Source organism: Arvicanthis niloticus, chromosome 18 (genome assembly GCF_011762505.2).
Source record: "Arvicanthis niloticus isolate mArvNil1 chromosome 18, mArvNil1.pat.X, whole genome shotgun sequence".
Taxonomy (NCBI): Eukaryota; Metazoa; Chordata; class Mammalia; order Rodentia; family Muridae; genus Arvicanthis; species Arvicanthis niloticus.
In genome coordinates this window covers 30961492-30980955 of record NC_047675.1, presented here as the reverse complement: position 1 = coordinate 30980955, position 19464 = coordinate 30961492, and the positions used below count along the sequence as shown (strand labels likewise).

The 19464-nt window shown below is 42.8% G+C and overlaps 1 protein-coding gene across 5 annotated transcripts in view; it reads left to right on the top strand.

The window, feature by feature from the left end:
* LOC117723169 (pyrethroid hydrolase Ces2a-like) overlaps nucleotides 1–19085 on the top strand; it is a 30226-nt gene extending 11141 nt beyond the window's left edge. For 2 of the 5 annotated variants that reach the window (XM_076915731.1, XM_076915732.1), the window contains 11 exons: nucleotides 12415–12619; nucleotides 13755–13887; nucleotides 14538–14671; nucleotides 14753–15011; nucleotides 16169–16267; nucleotides 16517–16657; nucleotides 16777–16857; nucleotides 17085–17229; nucleotides 17625–17762; nucleotides 18185–18257; nucleotides 18680–19085. In XM_076915731.1, coding sequence (XP_076771846.1) covers nucleotides 12415–12619; nucleotides 13755–13887; nucleotides 14538–14671; nucleotides 14753–15011; nucleotides 16169–16267; nucleotides 16517–16657; nucleotides 16777–16857; nucleotides 17085–17229; nucleotides 17625–17762; nucleotides 18185–18257; nucleotides 18680–18866 — 1595 coding nt within the window. In that variant the 3' untranslated portion in view covers nucleotides 18867–19085. Of the gene's footprint in view, nucleotides 1–7097; nucleotides 7228–7781; nucleotides 7866–11359; nucleotides 11458–11712; nucleotides 11868–12414; nucleotides 12620–13754; nucleotides 13888–14537; nucleotides 14672–14752; nucleotides 15012–16168; nucleotides 16268–16516; nucleotides 16658–16776; nucleotides 16858–17084; nucleotides 17230–17624; nucleotides 17763–18184; nucleotides 18258–18679 lie in introns of those variants that run through there. The other 3 variants (XM_076915730.1, XM_076915733.1, XM_034522616.2) reach the window with 3 other exon arrangements.
* Nucleotides 19086–19464: the final 379 nt, after the last annotated feature.

Sequence of the window (19464 nt, the reverse complement as noted above, 5' to 3'; positions counted from 1 at the left end):
AGAGAGAGAGAGAGAGAGAGAGAGATTCCTGTGGCTCTGGGAGGTAAGAGGCTCTAAGTTTTGATTAAATCAGGACCTCTAACATCTTGGCATACCTACTCTATGTAAAGTAATCTGGACTGTTGTCCATTAACTACTCTCATCTATTTATAATTAAATTATCTGAAAACACCCTAACAATAAGGTCAGAACCATGAATTTGCTATCTGGCCCTTAACTCACAGGCTTAGACATCTCAGATGAGTTTGTGGTGACATGATAGAAGGACTGGGTCCAAGCCTTGTACTTTTAAGATTTTTGTATCAATAGAAGAAATTTATACCAATGATGACCTTGATTCTGTATCAAAATAACGGACCTTAAGGAAAAGCACATATTGGTTGGTCACTTCTACAGCTAGGTGCCACCGTTGCCCTAACAGAACTTGCATTGTAGATCACAGGGTTTGGAGCTGGTTTAGTGTTTGTGGCTCTTTGAGTATCACACAAGGGAACCCTTCTGTACCAAAGACACTGAAAGTTGGGGTGAGGGCTCTATGTGGGCACCAGCTGGAGCTCTGGGTTCAATGACTTGTTTGGGTGTTGTCTTTGAAAGAGTTAAAAAATTTTAAACCTTCCATAGATGGAGTCAAGAGTGCAGATCAGCTTGTTCTGCATTCTGGGTCCTAGGAAACTAGCTATACACAAGACAAAATAAGTAAGATAAGAGTTCAGAGCTGGGAGTTCAGGACAGCGTGACAAGCTCTATGGGTACCAGGAACTAAAAAACTGACCATAAGATAAATTGAATAGGGTTTGAGCTGGGAGTTCAAGTTAGCATGCCTGTGCACCCTGGATACCAGGAACTTGCTGACGTATAGACTCTTAGAGAATAGCCTGTTCCTTGTACCCTGTCACAAACTGAATAATGGGCTGGGACTTTCCACAGGTGCTCTCCAATAGCCCTCCTTTACTCCCCGTGGGTTGTGGTTTCCCCCCCTGAGTTGTGGTTTTGGGCTTTAAATTCTCTCTGTCTCCAAAGCCCGGGGGTCAGACCCCATTGCCCCTGCGTGGGCTACAGGTCTTGACCTCAGTATACTGATTAAAATATGCCTCTTGCTGATTACATCAAGTTTGGTGTCTTGCAGTTAATGGGTGGCCGCAAATTCCCGAGGCTTGGGTGAGGTCCTCCATTTGTGGGGGCCTTGCATCTTCAGCAGTGAGACCTTGCTGTCAGTTTGTGGAGAGTAAACTATAGTGTTAGAAACAGCCTGGCTTGTTTGGGGGATTGCCATGGAATGTTTTTGGCTAACAACCCAATTGTTGGGAGCCGACTCGTAGCAGAAGCGTCTATCATCTTTGCAGCCATCTCCAGCCATATACTCTGACAAGAGACTTGTTATCAACAGCCTACAACAGCTGAGCACACTCTGACAAACGTCTTGTTTATCCCACATATCTTGTTTTGCTGTTTAGTGCCCCCAGCTGCAAGGTGCACGTGGTATCCACGCCATACATGCCTGTAAGGCACACACGGTATCCATGCCTACAAGGCACATGGCAAAGCATATAAATACCCCAGATTTCCCTTCAATAAACGAGACTTGACCAGAACCTCTGTCTTGTCTCCATTCTTCGCATCTCTTCCTCTCCATCCCCACTCTCTCTCTCTTGCTAGACCCTGACCCTCAGACAGGAGCAGCAGCTCGGGCCAAAACACCCAATTACAACTGAATTAGATGTAATTTAATCTTGATACTTGAAGCTTCATTTGGTGACAAAAGATGGCCAGCTGATACTCTGTCTCCCTCATTATTTGACAATTTTGTTTAGGCCACCATCATGTACATATATACTTTAGAAAGTCTTTACTGTATTAGATTTCCATACTACCATTAAAATACCCTTTAGTTTTGTCTGTCTCTCACTGTCTTCCTCCTCCAACACCCCTGCTCACCCTCATCACTTTAACCTCCAATTCCTTCTCTGCTTCCATCCATACTGATCTATTTCATTGTCCTTTCCTAACGAGACCACTCTGTTCCATCTGGTCTCATTCTCTATTCCTGTCCTCTGTGGTTCAATGAATAGTAGTTTACTTATCGTTGACTGTACAGCTAATTTCTACATATAAGCAAATATATATGTAATATCTGGCTTTCTGGATCTGGGTTGGATACTTCACCCAGGATGATTTATTCTAGTTCCATCTAGTTGCCTACAAATTTTAGAATGTAATATTTTCTAACAGCTGAGTAATACTCCATTGTGCAAATGTACCACTTTTCTTTATCCATTCATCTGTTGAGGGTCATCTGGGTTGATTCCAATTTCATGCTATCATGAATAGCGCAGCAATGAACATGGTAGAGCAAGTCCGTGTCTCTGTGGCAGAATGAATCATCTTTGGGTATATGCCTAGAGTGGTATAGCTGGATCTTGTTGAATATTGATTCCCATCTTCCCTAGGAACCTCCACACTGATTTAGTAAGGCCTGTACACCTTATTAAACACACTCACTGGTAGTGGAGGAGTGTGCCTCTTACTCCATCTCCTCACCAGCATGAGCTGTCCCTTGTATTGTCAATCTTAGCCATTGTCACAGGTGTAAGATGAAATCTCAAAGTACTCCTGATTTGCATTTCCCTGATAGCTAAGGGTGTTGAAGATTTCTTAAGTGTTTCTCAGCCATTTGAATTTCCTCTGTTGTGAATTCTCTGTTTAGATCTGTATCCCATTTTTAATTGGGTTATTTGCTTCTTTGAATTTCATTTCTTGAGGTCGTTATATATTTTGGATATTAACCCCCTGACAAATGTGTAATTGGTAAACATTTATCCCATTCTGTTGGCTGTCTCTGTCTGAATAACAATGTCCTCTGCCATGTGAAGCTTCTCGGTTCAATGAATGACGTCCCATTTATTAAATGTTATCTTAGTGTCTGTGCTGATGGTGCTCTGTTCAAAACTCCTTTTCTTTGCCAATTAGTTCAAGGCTATTCCCGACTTTCTTTTCTATCAGATTCAGTGTATCTGGTTTGTTGTTGTTGCTGTTGTTGATGATGATGATGATGGTGGTGGTGGTGGCTTTGATTCATTTGTAGTTGATTTTTGTGCAGGTTGATAAATATGGACCGAATTGGATTTGTCTACATACAGCCATCCACTTGACCAGCTCCATTTCTTCAAGATGTCTTTTTCCCTAGTGTTTACTTTTGGCCTATTTTTTTTTCGCCAAAATCATGTGTCCATAGATGTGTGAACTTATGTCTGGGTCAATTCAATTCCATTGATCAACATGTCTGTTTTGGGTGCCAATAGCATGCTGTTCTTTATCACCATCAACAACAACCATATCATCATCACCATCATCATCACCATCATCATCAGTAGTTTTGTAGTACAAGTTGAAATCTGGAATGCTGATACTTTCAGGAGTTCTTTTATTATTCCGGATTGTTTTATCTAATTTGGTGTGTGTGTGTGTGTGTGTGTGTGTGTGTGTGTGTGTGTGTGTGTGTTTGTGTATGTTTCCATATGAAGGTGAAAATTGTCCTTTCTACTTCTGAGAAGAAAAATTGCACTGGGATTTTTGTGGGGTTGCATTGAATCTATAGATTCCTTTTCATAGGATTTTTTTTTTTTTTTTTTTTTTGGCTATGTTAATCTTAGCAATTCATGGGCTGGAGAGATGGCTCAGCAGTTAAGAGCACTGACTTCTTTTCCAAAGGTCCTAAGTTCAATTTCCAGAAACCACATGGTGACTCACAACCATCTATAACAGGATCTGGTGCCCTCTTCCGGTGTGTCTGAAGACAGCTACAATGTACTCACACAAATAACATAAATAAACCTTTTTAAAAAGATTTTTAAGAATCTTAGCAATTCATGAGCATGGTAGATCTTTGTATCTTCTGATATGTTCTTCGATTTCTTTTTCAATGACTTGAAGTTTTTATCTTGAGGTAGCTCAAAATATTTTATATGACTTTCAGCTATAGTGAAAGATATTTCCCTGGTTTATCAGTCACTTGTCTTTGTATATAGGAAGGTGACTGATTTTTGTGAGCTTGTTTTGTATCCAGCTACTTTGTTGAAAGTGTTTATCAGCTGTAGAAGTGTTCTGATGGATTTTTTTTTTCAGGTCACTTACACATGCTCTCATAGCATCTGAAAATACAGGTGCTTTGACTTCTTCCCTTTCAATATGTATCCCCTTGATATCTTTCAGTTGTCTTATTGCTTTAGCTTAGAATTCAAGTACTATAGTGAATAGACATGGAGAGAGTAAACAAACTTGCCTTGTTCCTACTTTTGGTGGAATTGTTTTCAGTTTCTCTCCATTTAAGTTGGTGTTGCCTATGGCCTTGCCTTTACTATGCCTTCATTACTGCCTTTATTATAAACTGCCTTTATTATCCTGAGGTGCATCTGTAATCTCTTCAGAAATTTTGTCATGAACACATATTGGACAATGTCAAAGGCCTTTTCTGCTTTTAAGGAGATGAGTATGTGGGTTTTTTTTTTTTTTCAGTTTGTTTGTATGGTGCATTACATTTATCAGTTTATCTGTGTTGAACCATCCCTGAATCTCTGGAATAGAGTCTACTTGATCATGGAGGATAATCTTTTGATGTGTTCTTGGATTCAGATAGCAAGTATTTGATTATTTTTATACCTATATTTATGAAGAAAATTATGGTTTGGGTGTCAGAGTAACTGGTTCATAGAATGAATTGGCCAGGGTTCCTTCTGTTTCTATTTTGTGGAATACTTTGAGGAGCACTGGCACTAACTCTAATTTGAAATTCTTGAAGAATTCTTTGCTAAAGCCATCGGGCCTTGGGCTTCATTTGGTTGGGAGGGTTTTAATGACTGCTTCTATTTCACTAGGGGTTATAGATCTGTCTGAATTGCTTCTCTTATTTGGTTTAACTTTGGTAAGTGGTGTGTACTAGGAAAATTATCTTTTTCTTTTAGCTTTTCCAATTTGGTGGAGTGCAGGTTTTTTAAGTATGTTCTTATGATTCTCTGGATTTCCTCAGTGTCTATTGTTATGTCCTGTTTTTCATTTCTAGTTGTGTTAATCAAAATCCTCTCTTCTCCTTTTAATTTTTTGGATAAGGGTTTGTCGAAATTACTCATTTTTTAAAAATAGCCATCTATTAGTTTTATTGATTTTTTGGGGTACTTTGTTTCTGTATTATTGATGTTATCCCTGGTTTTGATTACTTCTGCCATTTACTTGTTTTGAATGTAATTCCTTTTTTTTTCTTCTAAAGCTTTTCAGTTATGCGCTAAGTTACTAGTGTGAGATCTTTCCAAAATGTTTTATGTAGGCCCTTAGGACTTTACATTTGCCTTCAATATATCCCTTAATTTGGGTATGTTGTATATTTATTTTCACTCAATTACACAAAAAGTCTGTAATTTTTTCTAAATTCTATCTTGACCCTTAACTAATCAGTACGTATATATGGGGGTTGTGGAATTAGCCAGGCAATGGAGATCCGGGGGTCCAACTCTGCAGAGGGTGCCTCAAGTGGGCCAACTGGCAAGGAATTGGTGGGGGGAGTGTAAAGCTGGTTCTTGTGGCATCCACACACCTTCATGGGGAAGCAGGAAATTCTTGGAGTCCCCCAAGTTTCCTCAGGCTAGAGGGTCAAACCCCTTACCAGACAATAGAGGTCAGATGACCACCTGTGAGCAACTCAGCTCTGCTAATTATGCCTCAGGAGGACCAGACTAGGAAAGATTGGTGGGACAGGGTTCTAAGCTGACTGTTCTTGGGGTCCAACAAGCCTCCATTGGGAATGGGACATTGAGCTCCCTAAGGTCTCTTCCAGATGGCATGGCAAGCCAAGAGACAGACAATGGAGGTCAGAGGACAATGTATGTGCAACTCACCTCTTATGGCTGTGCCCAGGAGCACCAGACTCTGGGCACTACTCTTAATATCCTCATGGTATAGTGTAGATTTAAGTTGATCTGATAGTAGATGCCATAGAGGCAAAGAGCAAGCTCAGGTGCAGACAGGAAAAGGTATGAACAGACACTTGATAATTCAGGTCGGCTCTATCAACAATAATAGATTTGTTGAGTCCCAGCACAAGTATGTATTTATCCCTTGAAGAAAATGTCAACCTGACTTTCAAAGTGACTACACCATTTGGCATCTTCTCCAGACATCATGTGTGAGCACACCAGTGGCTCCATGTCTTTGCCAACACTGATTATGTGCTCCTGTATTAGTGATATTTCCTTGAAGATGATTCTACAGACTTTAGTAGCTCTCTCCCTTCTTGCTTACAAATGAAAGATGCTAGATTCACCCCCTCCATGATAGACAGAATTTGAGAGTCTTTTCCATTCTACATGTTTACTAAGGTCTCCACCATCCACAATTGAATGGCCTTTGAATGATGGTGCAGTGGGTGACAGAGCACTTGGGACCTTCCCTCGAGTCATGTTACATAGCAGCCTAGGATTAAGAGGACAAACCGGGCTGTGAAGATCACATAAAGAAGCTACTTCTATGTCATTAAGCTTGGAAGAGCTGGGGGAAGGAAGCTTTCAGCTCCATAGCCAGCTATTCCTCCAGAGAGGGTGCTAAGAAGAGATAAAACATCTGCAGCTACAGAGCCTGGAAGCACAGAGAGTGTGAGTGGAGACAGTAAATTTATAGCACACCTTATAGATGAGATGATTCTTATATTGCACATTCCAAATACCAGAGAGAGATGGAACTATCCTTTAGCCTTGGCTCAGTAGCTGGGCAGAGAAGACCTCTTCCTCTGAGTGCAAGAGAGTCGATGTTGATACGTGTCCTGGGGCCTCAATGCAGTATTGAGCTCCTGCTGCACACATGCATCTGTGAGGTCACCATTTATGCTGACATACAGATTCTTCACCATATGGTCTTAGGAATTTCAGTATCTATATTATATTTTTAAAACCTTTCTTGTCAGTTATTTCTATGCAACCAAATTTGCTCATTTACCAGAATAGATGGGTAAATTTTGCATAAAAATATGAAATATACAACCACCTACACTTAAGTCTGAGACTACTTCTTTCACTATTATTCTCTTGTCAATCATTGTTTGGTCTCTGTTCCAGAGCAACCACTTTCAGATGCTATAGTTTGGAAGCTGCATATAATTTGAAAACATCAGAGCCCCATCTGTTTTATGATGGGAAAGAAATTCTTTGTGACTGGTCCTGTTACTAAATAAAACCTCTTTAAGAGGTAAGTATGTCATTTGTTAACAGTATCATTCCACATATGCACACAACACATTTTAGCCACTCCCCAGTCGACGCACATCTAGCTGACCTGATTGTGACTGCTTTCAATGGAGCTCTTAGGAACTTTTTAAAGGATGAGTCTTTCTGATTGGTGTCTTCTTCCTTGAACTGAAGACCTGAAGTTGAATTAATCAGTCACGGGATAAATAAGTTTAACTTTTAAAGAAACTGTCAAAGTGTCATCTATAATGACTATATGTCTAGACACTAGAGGCCCAGGGGCTCCCTGTCTTTGCCCACACATGGTTCTATTGGTCTTACATCTGGTTATACTGAATGGCCATATAGAATCATGTCATTGAATGTATTCTCATGGAGCTAAACCTCTACTTTCTCTCTCTCTCTCTCTCTCTCTCTCTCTCTCTCTCTCTCTCTTTCTCTCTCTCTCTCTCTGTGTGTGTGTGTGTGTATGTGTGTGTGTGTCTGTCTGTCTATCTGTCTCTGTCTCTTGAATTTGTCTCTCATGCTCTCCCTATTCACTCTTTCCTTCCACAGAGCAGAACCTGAGTGTCTTCTTCGTTTTACATTTTCACTGTGGCCATGGCCATCATCAACACGGGGCCTCTGAGTGATGGTGCAGTGAGTAGCAGAGCACACGGGGATTTCCCGAGCTGAGCTACAGAAATGTCTGGGATTAAGAGGCAAAGGGATGCCCAGCATCCATTGAGATGTGGTTACTTCATCCCAAGATTGGACAAACTGGGAACTTCTCAGCCTTCATGGTGCAGCAATTCTTTGGTCGGGGAACTTTGTGTAGAGAGAACAACTACCTAGAAAGGCTAGGACCACAGACAGGACAAGAGTGCACTGGAGGGGTGAAATTGAATCAAAGGGCCCTGTTGATTACAGAAACCAGGAAAAAACATGCTGTGTTATGTCAGGGAAGCAGACAGAGAGACACAAGGAAGAAGTTTTATAGTGGCATACTGTAGACTCTTGGTTAGTATTTAGATAATTATGATGGCAATTATAATTAGGGGCCAAGGTCAATTTGCAGTGGTTCTAAAGGCTGTCTGACACTGATGGCCACAACACTTCCTCCAAGGAGTTAGATTGGATTGTGTATGGACTCCTGATCCTTTATTCTTTGGTACATCCTGTCAGGGTTCTTTGTAATTCCGAAACTTCTATTTTTAGATTTGTATATCAGCTTTATCATAGATTGACCCCACAGTTGGAGTTATTAAGGTCCTATTAGATACTGGTCATATGGATAAGAATGAGATTGATCAGGGTGTGGTAAAAGAGCGTTCCTGCAATTATGATGACCTAAGTTCTGCCTTGAGATGGATACAATGGAAGGACTTACCACAAGTCATCCTTTCACCCCCATATATGAACCATTGATGACCTGGGCGCACCCACACATGCGTATGTCCATGAGCAAATGTCAGCAGCCATAACAGGACAAGCTAATACCTAGCAAGTGGTCTTCCTGAGATGGCCTGCTTCAGATTATTATGGAATCTGGGACGGGTTCAACCTCATTAAGCAAGGCTGTAAGGGAATTCATTTTAGAAAAGATTCTTGCTGTTAATATACTTTTCCTGTTATTATTAAATGGATATAACAATCACTAAGTAATAGCCCACCTCTTTGGAGCAGATCTCTGCAGATCTATGGTGTACTGTCTTGTAGTGATGCTATATAGACAAATAGATGCTTTCTTATATATTAATAATGATCCTATAAGAATTCCTAAAATTATATCTGTGATTATCAATCTCTTTTATAGTGGGACTGATATTAGCTTTTTTTTCTGATAGTCAAAACTACAATGAGAACTCTGCCAGTCTCCCAAGTGTCACCAGTCAATTGCTCTTAGATAGTAAACAGACTTTCTTCTATTCAAAGCACATTCCAAGATGTTGTAAAACAATTAACCAAAGGTCATAAAAAGGAAACTAACAATTTATTATAAGTGCTAGGGTAGAAGATAAAATATTGACTGGGTTTATTTATACAAACCTTCACTAATCACTTAGTTATGGTTTTAAACCATTAGTGAACCTGCGGAGCTGAGACAGGTGATGAATGTTTAGCCAAATAATTACTCCTAAATGGATATGCATGTAAACATTCTCTGTTGTAAACTTCTATTTCAATTTATGATTTGATTTTTTTGAATGAGGGTGTGATGAATTTTTTAACATGCGATCATGTATTCTGAAAGATGTATAAGTACTGAGGACAATGAAATGAGAAGCAGATAGGAAAGAATTTTTTCCCTTAGAAGAATTTTTCCCTTAGTAGAATTTTTTCCCTTTCTCCAGTTTAAGAATCTTTCCGCTTTTCCCCTTAGATAGCTTTCATAGGAAACTTTTTACATCTTAGTAATACATGCTATAGTCACTTTTCTAAGTGTCCCTTTTTCTTCCTGCAACTTCTGATTATCGGGCTGAAAGCACAGGTCCTGCTGAGATAGAACAAAGGCAACATTGCCTAATCCTTCCCTGTTAGGCTACAGGTGTTAGTCACCTAAGCCAGCAATCTTTTACCCTCAGAAAGAACAAGAAAGTTTTTAGGTCTTCTCAGAGGTTCTTATCAGCATTTCAATACAGTTTGAGAGCTGGAGCATCAGAAACCCTCAGATTTTAAAGCCATCACAAGAGTCCTACTCTGTGCCCCCCCCCACTACCCTCTCTGAGCCAGGAGGCTCCCAGCAAGCAAAATAAAGGTAAACACAATTATTTATTAATTGAATGAGTGACTGCAAGTTGATCTTGGTAGGAGCTGAGCTCTAGAGACACAACATAACAGGGAGAGAGCAGGGGCTGTGGATTCTAAAACCATATAAAAACACAATTTCAGTGTGTTTTACTGAAAGAAATGTGACCTAATAGGGAGAGGGTCCAGGCACATCCAAAGATGAGTGTAGGGACAAGAAACCCTGGAAGCAGCCTCAGTAAACTGAGTCTTCAAAGCACAGTTATCTTGAGGATGAGGTCACATTCAAAGCTCCTGCATTTGCCCATCTCTCCTGTGAGGTCTTACTGTGACCTTCTCATAGGAGCCATCTGACTATCCTGATACAGCTCTCTGCCCAGGTGAGGGACAAGCACTGTGGAGGAAGGCCTGCTCTCCAGGCTGAGGGCTGGAGAGAAGGAGACTGGTTCTCATGTAGAACACATGGCTCTTTAAAGTAGACACCCACACAGGTTCCTCCACAAAACCCTGTACCCTTTATTGAATCCTGATGGGTTCTTGGGATTGTGACACTCCTGTTCATAACCCAGTATTTCGGCTTTATCATATGTTCTGAGTGTTCAGTGTTCCCACTGTTGGAAATATCAGTATCTAAAAATGTTTGTCAGGGGGATAAATGACTCTGAACTTGTTCTCAGTAAGAGTTTGCCACCACACTAGCCACAGCATAGAGGAGAGATGAAGAGGGAAAGGGTACTTAAGAAGTGTCACACAAAAACAAACACACTATCATCCAAATTAAAAGATATCATAGATCTAGTGGAGTCAATAGACACCTGCAGACCCCTTCCATCTAAATGCTACAAAATACACATTCTTCTTAAAGTCCATAAGAAGTCAGATTGTGGGGAACAGGAAGGTAGTGGGCTGGCAAGGGACTTAGCAGGTTAGAGTTTGCTGCCAAGCATAACAACCTAAGTTTGGTCCCTGAATCCATATGGTGAAAAGAGAACTGATTCCTACAAATTGTCTTCTGAACTCTGCATGCATGTGATAGAACATGAGTGCCCACACACATACATACATACATACATGTACACAGTACATAAGTAAATGGTGGGAAAGGGTAAAATGTTTGTCAATGGGCAAATGACTGTGAAGTTGATCTAAACAGGATCGGGGGGGGGGGGGGAGTAACCACATTGGAGGTGGAAGCAGAAGTGTCAGAATTTCAGGGTCTTTCAATGAAGCTACCATGACCAAATTGGGGACGGGGAGGGGTAGGGGTGTTGTATTTGAGATCCTAAGGTCATTTAAGGGACAAGAGCCTCCAGAGTGGACTCACTACTCTATGAGTCTTGTGAGCACAGAGGACTCTTGAGGGTGAAAGGCACACTCAAGCCCCTGTCCTTTTTCTTCTCTTTAAGTTGCTATCATGACTGTGTACTGGTTGACAGGAGCCCCAGGGCTTCTCCTGTTACAGCTTTCTGCTCCGTGATTTCACACCAGCACCCACATTGGGTTGGTGAGTAAAAGAGCCAGGGATGAGGATGACTCCATATTGGAGGTCAGGGATCCTAGGATTCCAGAAGGACTTCAGATGCCATGCTGTGTCTGTTCAGAAGGCCAGGGAAGGAGCAGAAACTGCAGAAGTATCTTAGCCCTGCCTGCTGGCTACTGACTTCCTGTGGCTTCTACCTTATCAATTCTTACAATGGGAACTTTGCCCCATCCAACCAAATGTCCACACCTACACCCATAAAGGTACAAATTCCTGCCTGAGCCAGGCCGATGTGTTCTGTTTCCTGCTGTGAGACTCTCATCTTGCAGCAGCACAGGTTTAGACCTGACATTCAACCATGCCTTTGGCTAGACTCCCTGGTTGGCTGTATGTTGTGGTCTATGGGCTCCTGCTTCTCCTCCAGCATGTGCATGGTGAGACTATCTAAATGAAGACAGGAGACATGGGTCAGAGCTGCCCCAGGTCTTCAGTATCAGAGGCTGAGCTTGTGGGATGGAAAGCACCAGGGAGGGAAAAGGAGCTGATGGAGAATGACAGATGACAGCATGGTGATTGTGTGCTTGCTAATGTCCCACCAGGGCACACAGGGATCAGAGATGTCTGAGGTTACCACATACTGAGGAGGCAACAGGGACAGAAGAACAAGCAGGACATGTCCCTTCTCTGTGTGTGGTTGTGGCTAGAAATGCTACTGAACTTGGATAATGACAATGGTTCATTCATAATGCCAAGTGGCACTGAGCCTGTCACTTTTTTGCCTAGGGAAGAGCCCTGTCAATATGCCAGAGGGTCAGTGGACAAGGTTTCTGTCCCTAGGTGATCCAGAAGCCCTTGTTTCCTCATTTCCACATCCTATTACTGAACAGAGACTACCTAGCTTACCTTCCCCATGCACCATGGCGATGATGAGGTAGAAATTTCCAAATGTGGTAACAGCTGATAACATCTCTCCACTTACAGGCCAAGGCTCAACCAGCCCCATCAGGAACACACATACAGGTCAAGTGAGAGGCAGTTTTGTCCATGTAAAAGACACTAAATCTGGTGTCCACGCCTTCCTGGGAATTCCCTTTGCCAAGCCTCCTGTAGGACCACTGCGCTTTGCACCTCCTGAGGACCCTGAGCCATGGAGTGGTGTGAGAGATGGGACCTTACAGCCGGCCATGTAAGTTCTGGGACCCAGGGGACTTCAGGCGTGTGCTCTAGGCCGCAGTGAAGTGCTTCCTCCACCTCAGCTCTATAACAGTTTTCTGCCTGTGCTGAGGGGCTTCTCCCGTGCATGTTTCTGATGATTATGCTAAGGATTATAGTAGAAAACCGGTGCCAGCCTGCTGAGTCAGAGCTTGGCACCTATAGGGACTTAGTTAAAGGTACTTCAGTAAGGAGCAGAGACTGAGCCCATTCTTCACCATCCCTGTGACAATGCTGTGTCCCTGTGCCATTGACTAAGGACACGTACACATGATTCTAACTGGAGACTATGTGGAACAAGGAGGTACCTTATTGGTACTTGGAGGTGAACTGAAGAATGTCTCACTACCCTATGGAATGGTCCTGTCCACTCAGTCCTGTCTTCGGTCCCTTTGTATTTCTGTGATAAAGTATCCTTACATGAGCAAATTAATAAAGATAGATTTTATTATAGGTCACAATTCCAGATTATAATCAACCATAGGTGAGAAACCACAGAGGCAGAAGTCTAAGACAGCTTATTGCATCACATCCATAATGATGAAAAGAGTTTAAAGGACATGTGTATGCCTACTAATCTTCACTAATTGTCTAGTCTTATACAATCCAGCAGCCCCTTCCTAGGGAATGGTGCCTCCTACCATGGGCAGGTATTCCTACTGCAAGGGGTATTATTAAGATAACTTTCCACTGGCATGCTGACCAGCCAACAGGGTCTAGATAATCCCTCAGTAAGATCTTTCCCCTGGTGATTCAACAGTGTGTCAAGTCAACAATCAAAACTAACGACCACATCAGGATTTAAACTATACACACATAAGGACTGAATGTTGGAACAGAATGCCTATCATTTCCATAGAGGCTGCGAGAGTCTCCATATAATAGCTCCCAGAATATCACTATATATCAAGAGGCCTCCCTGAAAAATCCAGCTCCATTTCCATTTGCACAGGACTGGTGGCCTTTACTGTGGTAGGGACTTTATAGAAGAATCATGTTAGCAGGCCATCGTGGAAAGCAGCAGCTATAAGTGGCTAAGAGAAAATTCAGACTAAGATATATGTTTGATGACCACATACATTAGACTTCCTGTTTTCCATTGTCACTAGGTGTCTGCAGACTGATATGATGAATTTAGAGGGTGTGGAGGAGATGAGGATGACCTTGCTTCCTATGTCTGAGGACTGCCTGTATCTCAACATCTACACACCAGCTCATGCCCAGGAGGGCTCAAACCTGCCTGTGAGTGTCAGGCTATTGTCAATTGGGGAAGAGTTCATTGCTTTCTCTGGAAGATGAGAAGGGATAAAATAACTCTGATCTCTACTGCAGTTTAAGCTCTTATTAGTAGTCTTATGTTTTGGGGTTCAAGAAAGTCATGTCATGTCATGGTGAGATGCCTAAACCTGTGTGTGTGTGACTCAGAGACCTGGTACCCTGAAATGTAAGAGGGTATAGGTATTTGATTAAACCAGGAATAGTTTTATCAACTTGGCAGACTCACTCAGGATGGTGCACAAGGGCTGAATATTGACATCACCCAAATTTCTAGCAGCAAGTTATCTGTTCTGCCAGTGGGATGTGATGGCCATTATGATTAGCAATCACAAAAGTCACTTTTTTTTTTTGTTCTACTTAGATGGGTCTGAGAGTAAAAATTACTTTAATTTAGATCTGGAGTCTAAGCCATGCTAAGATTTCCTGTTGGGGAAGCAGGAATGGAAACATGCTCATAGGCCTAAAGCACCTCATCTGCAGCTCACTTCCTGAGATCCCGAGGAGATCTGTCTGTAGGTCAACCTGCTCAGAACAAAGCAGCTGATAACCTAGTGGGGAATCTAGAGAGTTTGGGACGTGTGTGGGCCTCCTGGCATCTGAGTTGCTGTCTCCAGGTGATGGTATGGATCCACGGTGGGGCACTGGTTATAGGATCGGCTTCCATGAATGATGCATCCACACTGGCAGCCAATGAGGAAATAGTAATTGTCTCCATCCAGTATCGCTTGGGTATCCTTGGCTTCTTCAGGTAAGCCTGGGACTAGGCTGGGTGATGGGGACTAAGTAGTACATGGGCAGCCATGCAATTCCTCTTCCTGCTACTTCTCAGCACTGGAGACCAGCATGCCAGAGGCAACTGGGGATACCTGGACCAAGTGGCTGCCCTACGTTGGGTGCAGAAAAATATTGCTTACTTTGGAGGCAACCGTGACAGGGTCACTATATTTGGAGTCTCGGCAGGAGGCACAAGCGTGTCTTCCCATGTTGTGTCCCCCATGTCCCAAGGACTCTTTCATGGAGCCATTATGCAGAGCGGAGTGGCCCTGCTGCCTGGCCTCATCTCTGACACCTCTGAGGTGGTCTACAAGGTAAGTGCTCTCAAGAAAACAAGCTACCTCAGTCTATGCCTCTGATACTCTGATGTTCAGTTGAGTGAATTTTATGTATGCTGAGCATAGTAAATGATAGCAAATCTCTATCCAGTGGCTTCTGTCATTAGCAAAGACACTTATGCATGGTTTCCTAGTTGGTTTCTTATCATTGTGATAAATACCATTGTTAAAAGCTCCTTCGGAAGGAACAGTTTTATTTCAGCTCATAACTTGTAATCTATGTTGAAGGGAAGTACACACTCAGGCATGTACCTGGAGGCCAAAACTGAATCAGAGGCCAAGGATCAATGTGTTTACTGGCTTGTTACCCATGGCTTCCTCAGTTAGCTTTCATATACAACCCAGAACACCTGCTAATGGGTGGCACTGCCCACAGTGAGGTGGGTTCTTCTCCATCAGTCATTTCTCAGGAAAATCCCCAGACTTGCCTATGGACCAATCAGATAGAGGCAATTTTCTCAGCTGATGCTCCTCTTTCCAGATGATCCTGGCTTGTGTTGAGTTGATAAAAAGAAAATCTAACAAGAACACATGAGTTGAAGGAAAGAACCAGCTGGTAAAAGTATTTGCTGTGCAAGTGTGAGGTCCCAAGTTCAAATCCGCTGAACCCATACAAAGCTGGTGGTTTTAATATGTTTAAGAAAACCAAGTGTTCCTATGGAGATACAGGAAACAAAGACAGAGCATCCCTGGAACATTGTAGGCCTGCTAAGCTGCTGTAGACAAATGTGAACAAGGGATAGGGTGACATGTAATAGCTGAGACTGTTCTCTGATCTTTACTGACAAAATGTGCTTTCATATCTATTGTCATCTGTAACACAAGTATGCACACAAACACACACACACACACACAAAAACACACAAACACACACACACACACACACACACACACACACACACACACATACACACATACACACACCAAAGCAACAAAAAACTGATATGCAGGGAAAATGTTCTTTCCCAGCTGTCACCTCTGAGCAAGAGAAAATATGAAAACTTCCACTTCCTTCATTCATACACAACAAATACTAGGATGTGGTATCAAGGAATAATGACATCTACTAGAATCAAAGAAACTCTGTTCCCTGCCAAGAGGGATAAGCTAACTATTGTCTGTTCCATTTACAGACAGTAGCCAACCTATCTGGATGTGAGGCCCCAGACTCAGAAGCCCTGATACACTGCCTGCGAGCAAAGAGTAAACAAGAGATCCTGGCTATTAACCAGGTTGGGAGAATTGTGTGTCTTGGAGGACCTGATGAACAGGATGTGGGATTACCATTACTTACTATTCAAATGTGCTGAATCATCTCTATGGTTTGGTCTTTTCAGTACACTGTGCAAAAAGAACAAAACAAGCTAATTATCATGTAAAGTTCTTCCTAGAGTGTGCATAGAACCCTGGGATGAGCTAAGATATAGGGAATTGCTGTGGTTATTCATGGGCATTAGAACATTCATAGGATTGATTCATAGGTCTTCATGATGATTCCTGGAGTGGTGGATGGGACATTCCTACCCAAGTATCCTCAGGAGCTGTTGGCCTCTAAGGATTTTCACCCTGTCCCCAGCATCATTGGTGTCAACACAGATGAATGTGGCTGGGGAGTCCCAACGGTGAGACCTAGTTCTAAATCTCTGAGAACATAAACTCAAATGGTGGGTGGTGTGAACTCAAAGGTACCTTGATGTAGTTCCGAACTATCCAATACTTAAGAATATGCTCTGCCTCCCAGATTATGGGCCTTTATCATATCATAGAGACGATAACTAGAGAGACTCTGCCAGCTGTTTTGAAGAGCACAGCAGCAAAGATGGTGAGAGAGATCTTGGCTCCTGTCCTGGTAGAGAAGGTTCCCATATATTTTCCTAGATGTTTCTTCCCTCCCACTCCCAATTGCCCTCCCCTCCCCGCCCCCCCTCTCTCTCTCGTGTGTGTGTGTGTGTGTGTGTGTGTGTGTGTGTGTGTGTGTTTCTATGTAGGATCATTCAAAGCTTCTAACTTTACCCATAGACCCATTCTTCCTGATCCCTCCTGGTATAGATGCTGCCTCCTGAGTGTGGTGACCTGCTAATGGAAGAGTACATGGGGGACACTCAGGACCCAGAGACTCTCCAAGCACAGTTCAGAGAGATGCTGGGGGACTTCATGTTTGTGATCCCTGCTCTCCAAGTGGCACATTTCCAGCGTGAGTACATGTAGGACACGAGCAAGGACAGGGAGTGCTCAGAGCTGTGGAACCCAGGCAAACTCTGTAGTGTCCAGGCCGGGCCCATGTCTTGGTTGGGTCTCTGATAGCAGGCAGATTTCCCCCACTAAATCTTCATGTCTAGTGTAAAGGCTGGCATCCAATCCAGGGCTAGAAGAGGAAACATGTTAGTTAACCTCAGTGTCTTGTCATCTACTCAGCTGGGAATGCCAGGGTCTCTGTTTAAGAAAGGTTTCCCATATCTAATGCTCCAGTCTGGATCTCACCACTCAACTGTGATTCCAGATAACTGAAGAGCAAGGTTTCTTGTCACCAAAGGTTAGACAGATAAATTCAATATGAGAAGTCATGTCAACATGTGTCCTCCCTTCCAGGTTCCCACGGTCCTGTGTACTTCTATGAGTTCCAGCATCTGCTCAGCTTTGTCAAGCATGTCAGGCCATTCTATCCGAAGGCAGACCATGGGGATGATGTTCTCTTTGTCTTCGGCTCCTATTTCTGGGGCATGAAATGTGAGTCTTTTATGGTTTCCATGAGCTGAATGGAGCATCAGTTGAGTTACTGAGGGATTATTGAGCTCTCTGTCCAGTTGGGGAAACTGAGAGGAGACAGGATCAAGTGTTTACCATATATGAGCTTTAAAAAAAAAAAAAAAAAAAAAACTCCACGCTCCCCTTAAAATATCCTAGGGTTAGAATATGAACCCGTCCTAGTTTGGCTTGTGCTGGAAGGAATGAGAGCACAGTGCTGTAGAAATGAACCTGAAAAAACGTCAACTAGTGCTTTGGATGGATCCTGGATTCAGAGTGGGAGGGAAGACGGTATAAACCAGGTCTTGGGTTCTCCCTTGGACTGTGCTTTCTGTAGGAGAGCATGAGCTGGCACCTGCATGAGGAGGCTAGCACTTAGACTCTTGTTCTCCTTCTGTCTACAGTTGACCTCACTGAGGAGGAGGAGCTGTTAAAACAGAGGATGATGAAGTACTGGGCCAACTTTGCAAGAAATGGGTGAGAATATACCCCATTCTCAACCTCATTATGGTCAAGTCTTCATCTAGGGCCCCATTGTTGGTGTGTTCCATTAGTATGCATGTGTCCTTAATTACATGATGCTCTTCAACCCAGGGCACACTCAGGCAGATACCTTCTAGCTTTCAGTTACTGTTCACCCCACAGAGACCAGGTGGGTGAGTCACACTATTGTGGTTATGTCCTTTAGATTTTGCATCTGAGAGAGAAATACAAAACTAGCCAGCTCCCCTTGTTTCTCATGGAATAGACACAGTGGTGACACTTGTATCTATATCAGTACACCAGTCCATCTGTCCCCTGAGGCCCTTGGTCTGCTTATCCACTGCCCTGACCAAATATGAGCATCAGGCTTTGGGTGAGAGACCCTCATTCTTCCTTGCTGGCTGGGATACCCACAGGAACCCCAACAGCGAGGGTCTACCCCACTGGCCTGTGTTGGACCAAGATGAGCAGTATCTGCAGCTGAACACACAGCCTGCTGTGGGCCGAGCCCTGAAGGCCAGAAGGCTGCAGTTCTGGACCAAGACTCTGCCCCAGAAGATCCAGGAGCTAAAGGGATCTCAGGACAAGCATGCAGAGCTGTAGCATCCTGTGTCAGGAAAGGTGCATGAGATTAAAAGCAGATGGGGGTAATTCTGAAGTAACGAAGTCCATTTATCTGTGATCATTTGTTCCAACAAGAACATAAGCATTTCTGACCTCGGCATTTGCTCTTTCAGACATGTATGAAAACCACTCTGTGTGTTATTCCTTATCATTCTGGACAAACTTTCATTAGAGTTAATAAAAGCTCTCATAACAGTGTGGATGTGTGAGCCCCAAAGTACCCCCATCTTCTTAAACCCTTCATTGGACTAGGCTCCTCCTTTTTTCTTTCCTTCCTTTCTCCCTTCCTTCCTTCCTTCCTTCCTCCCTTCCTTTCTTTTTTTCTTTCTTCCTTTCTTCCATTGTCTTCTCCCCATCCCCAGTCTCCTCTTCTCCAAGCCCCAGACCCTCTTCAAATAAATGGGTGCTTCAGGGACTGTAGACTACAGAAGATTGACTGCATCAGAATCCTGTATCCTCTCTCCACAAATTCACATTTTCTCATATTTATAATTATCATTAGAAAATCTGCTTTCTCTAAGTCTTTTTGCCTTCAGAATTCTGTTTCTAAACAACATTGAGTACAAATAGGACTTAG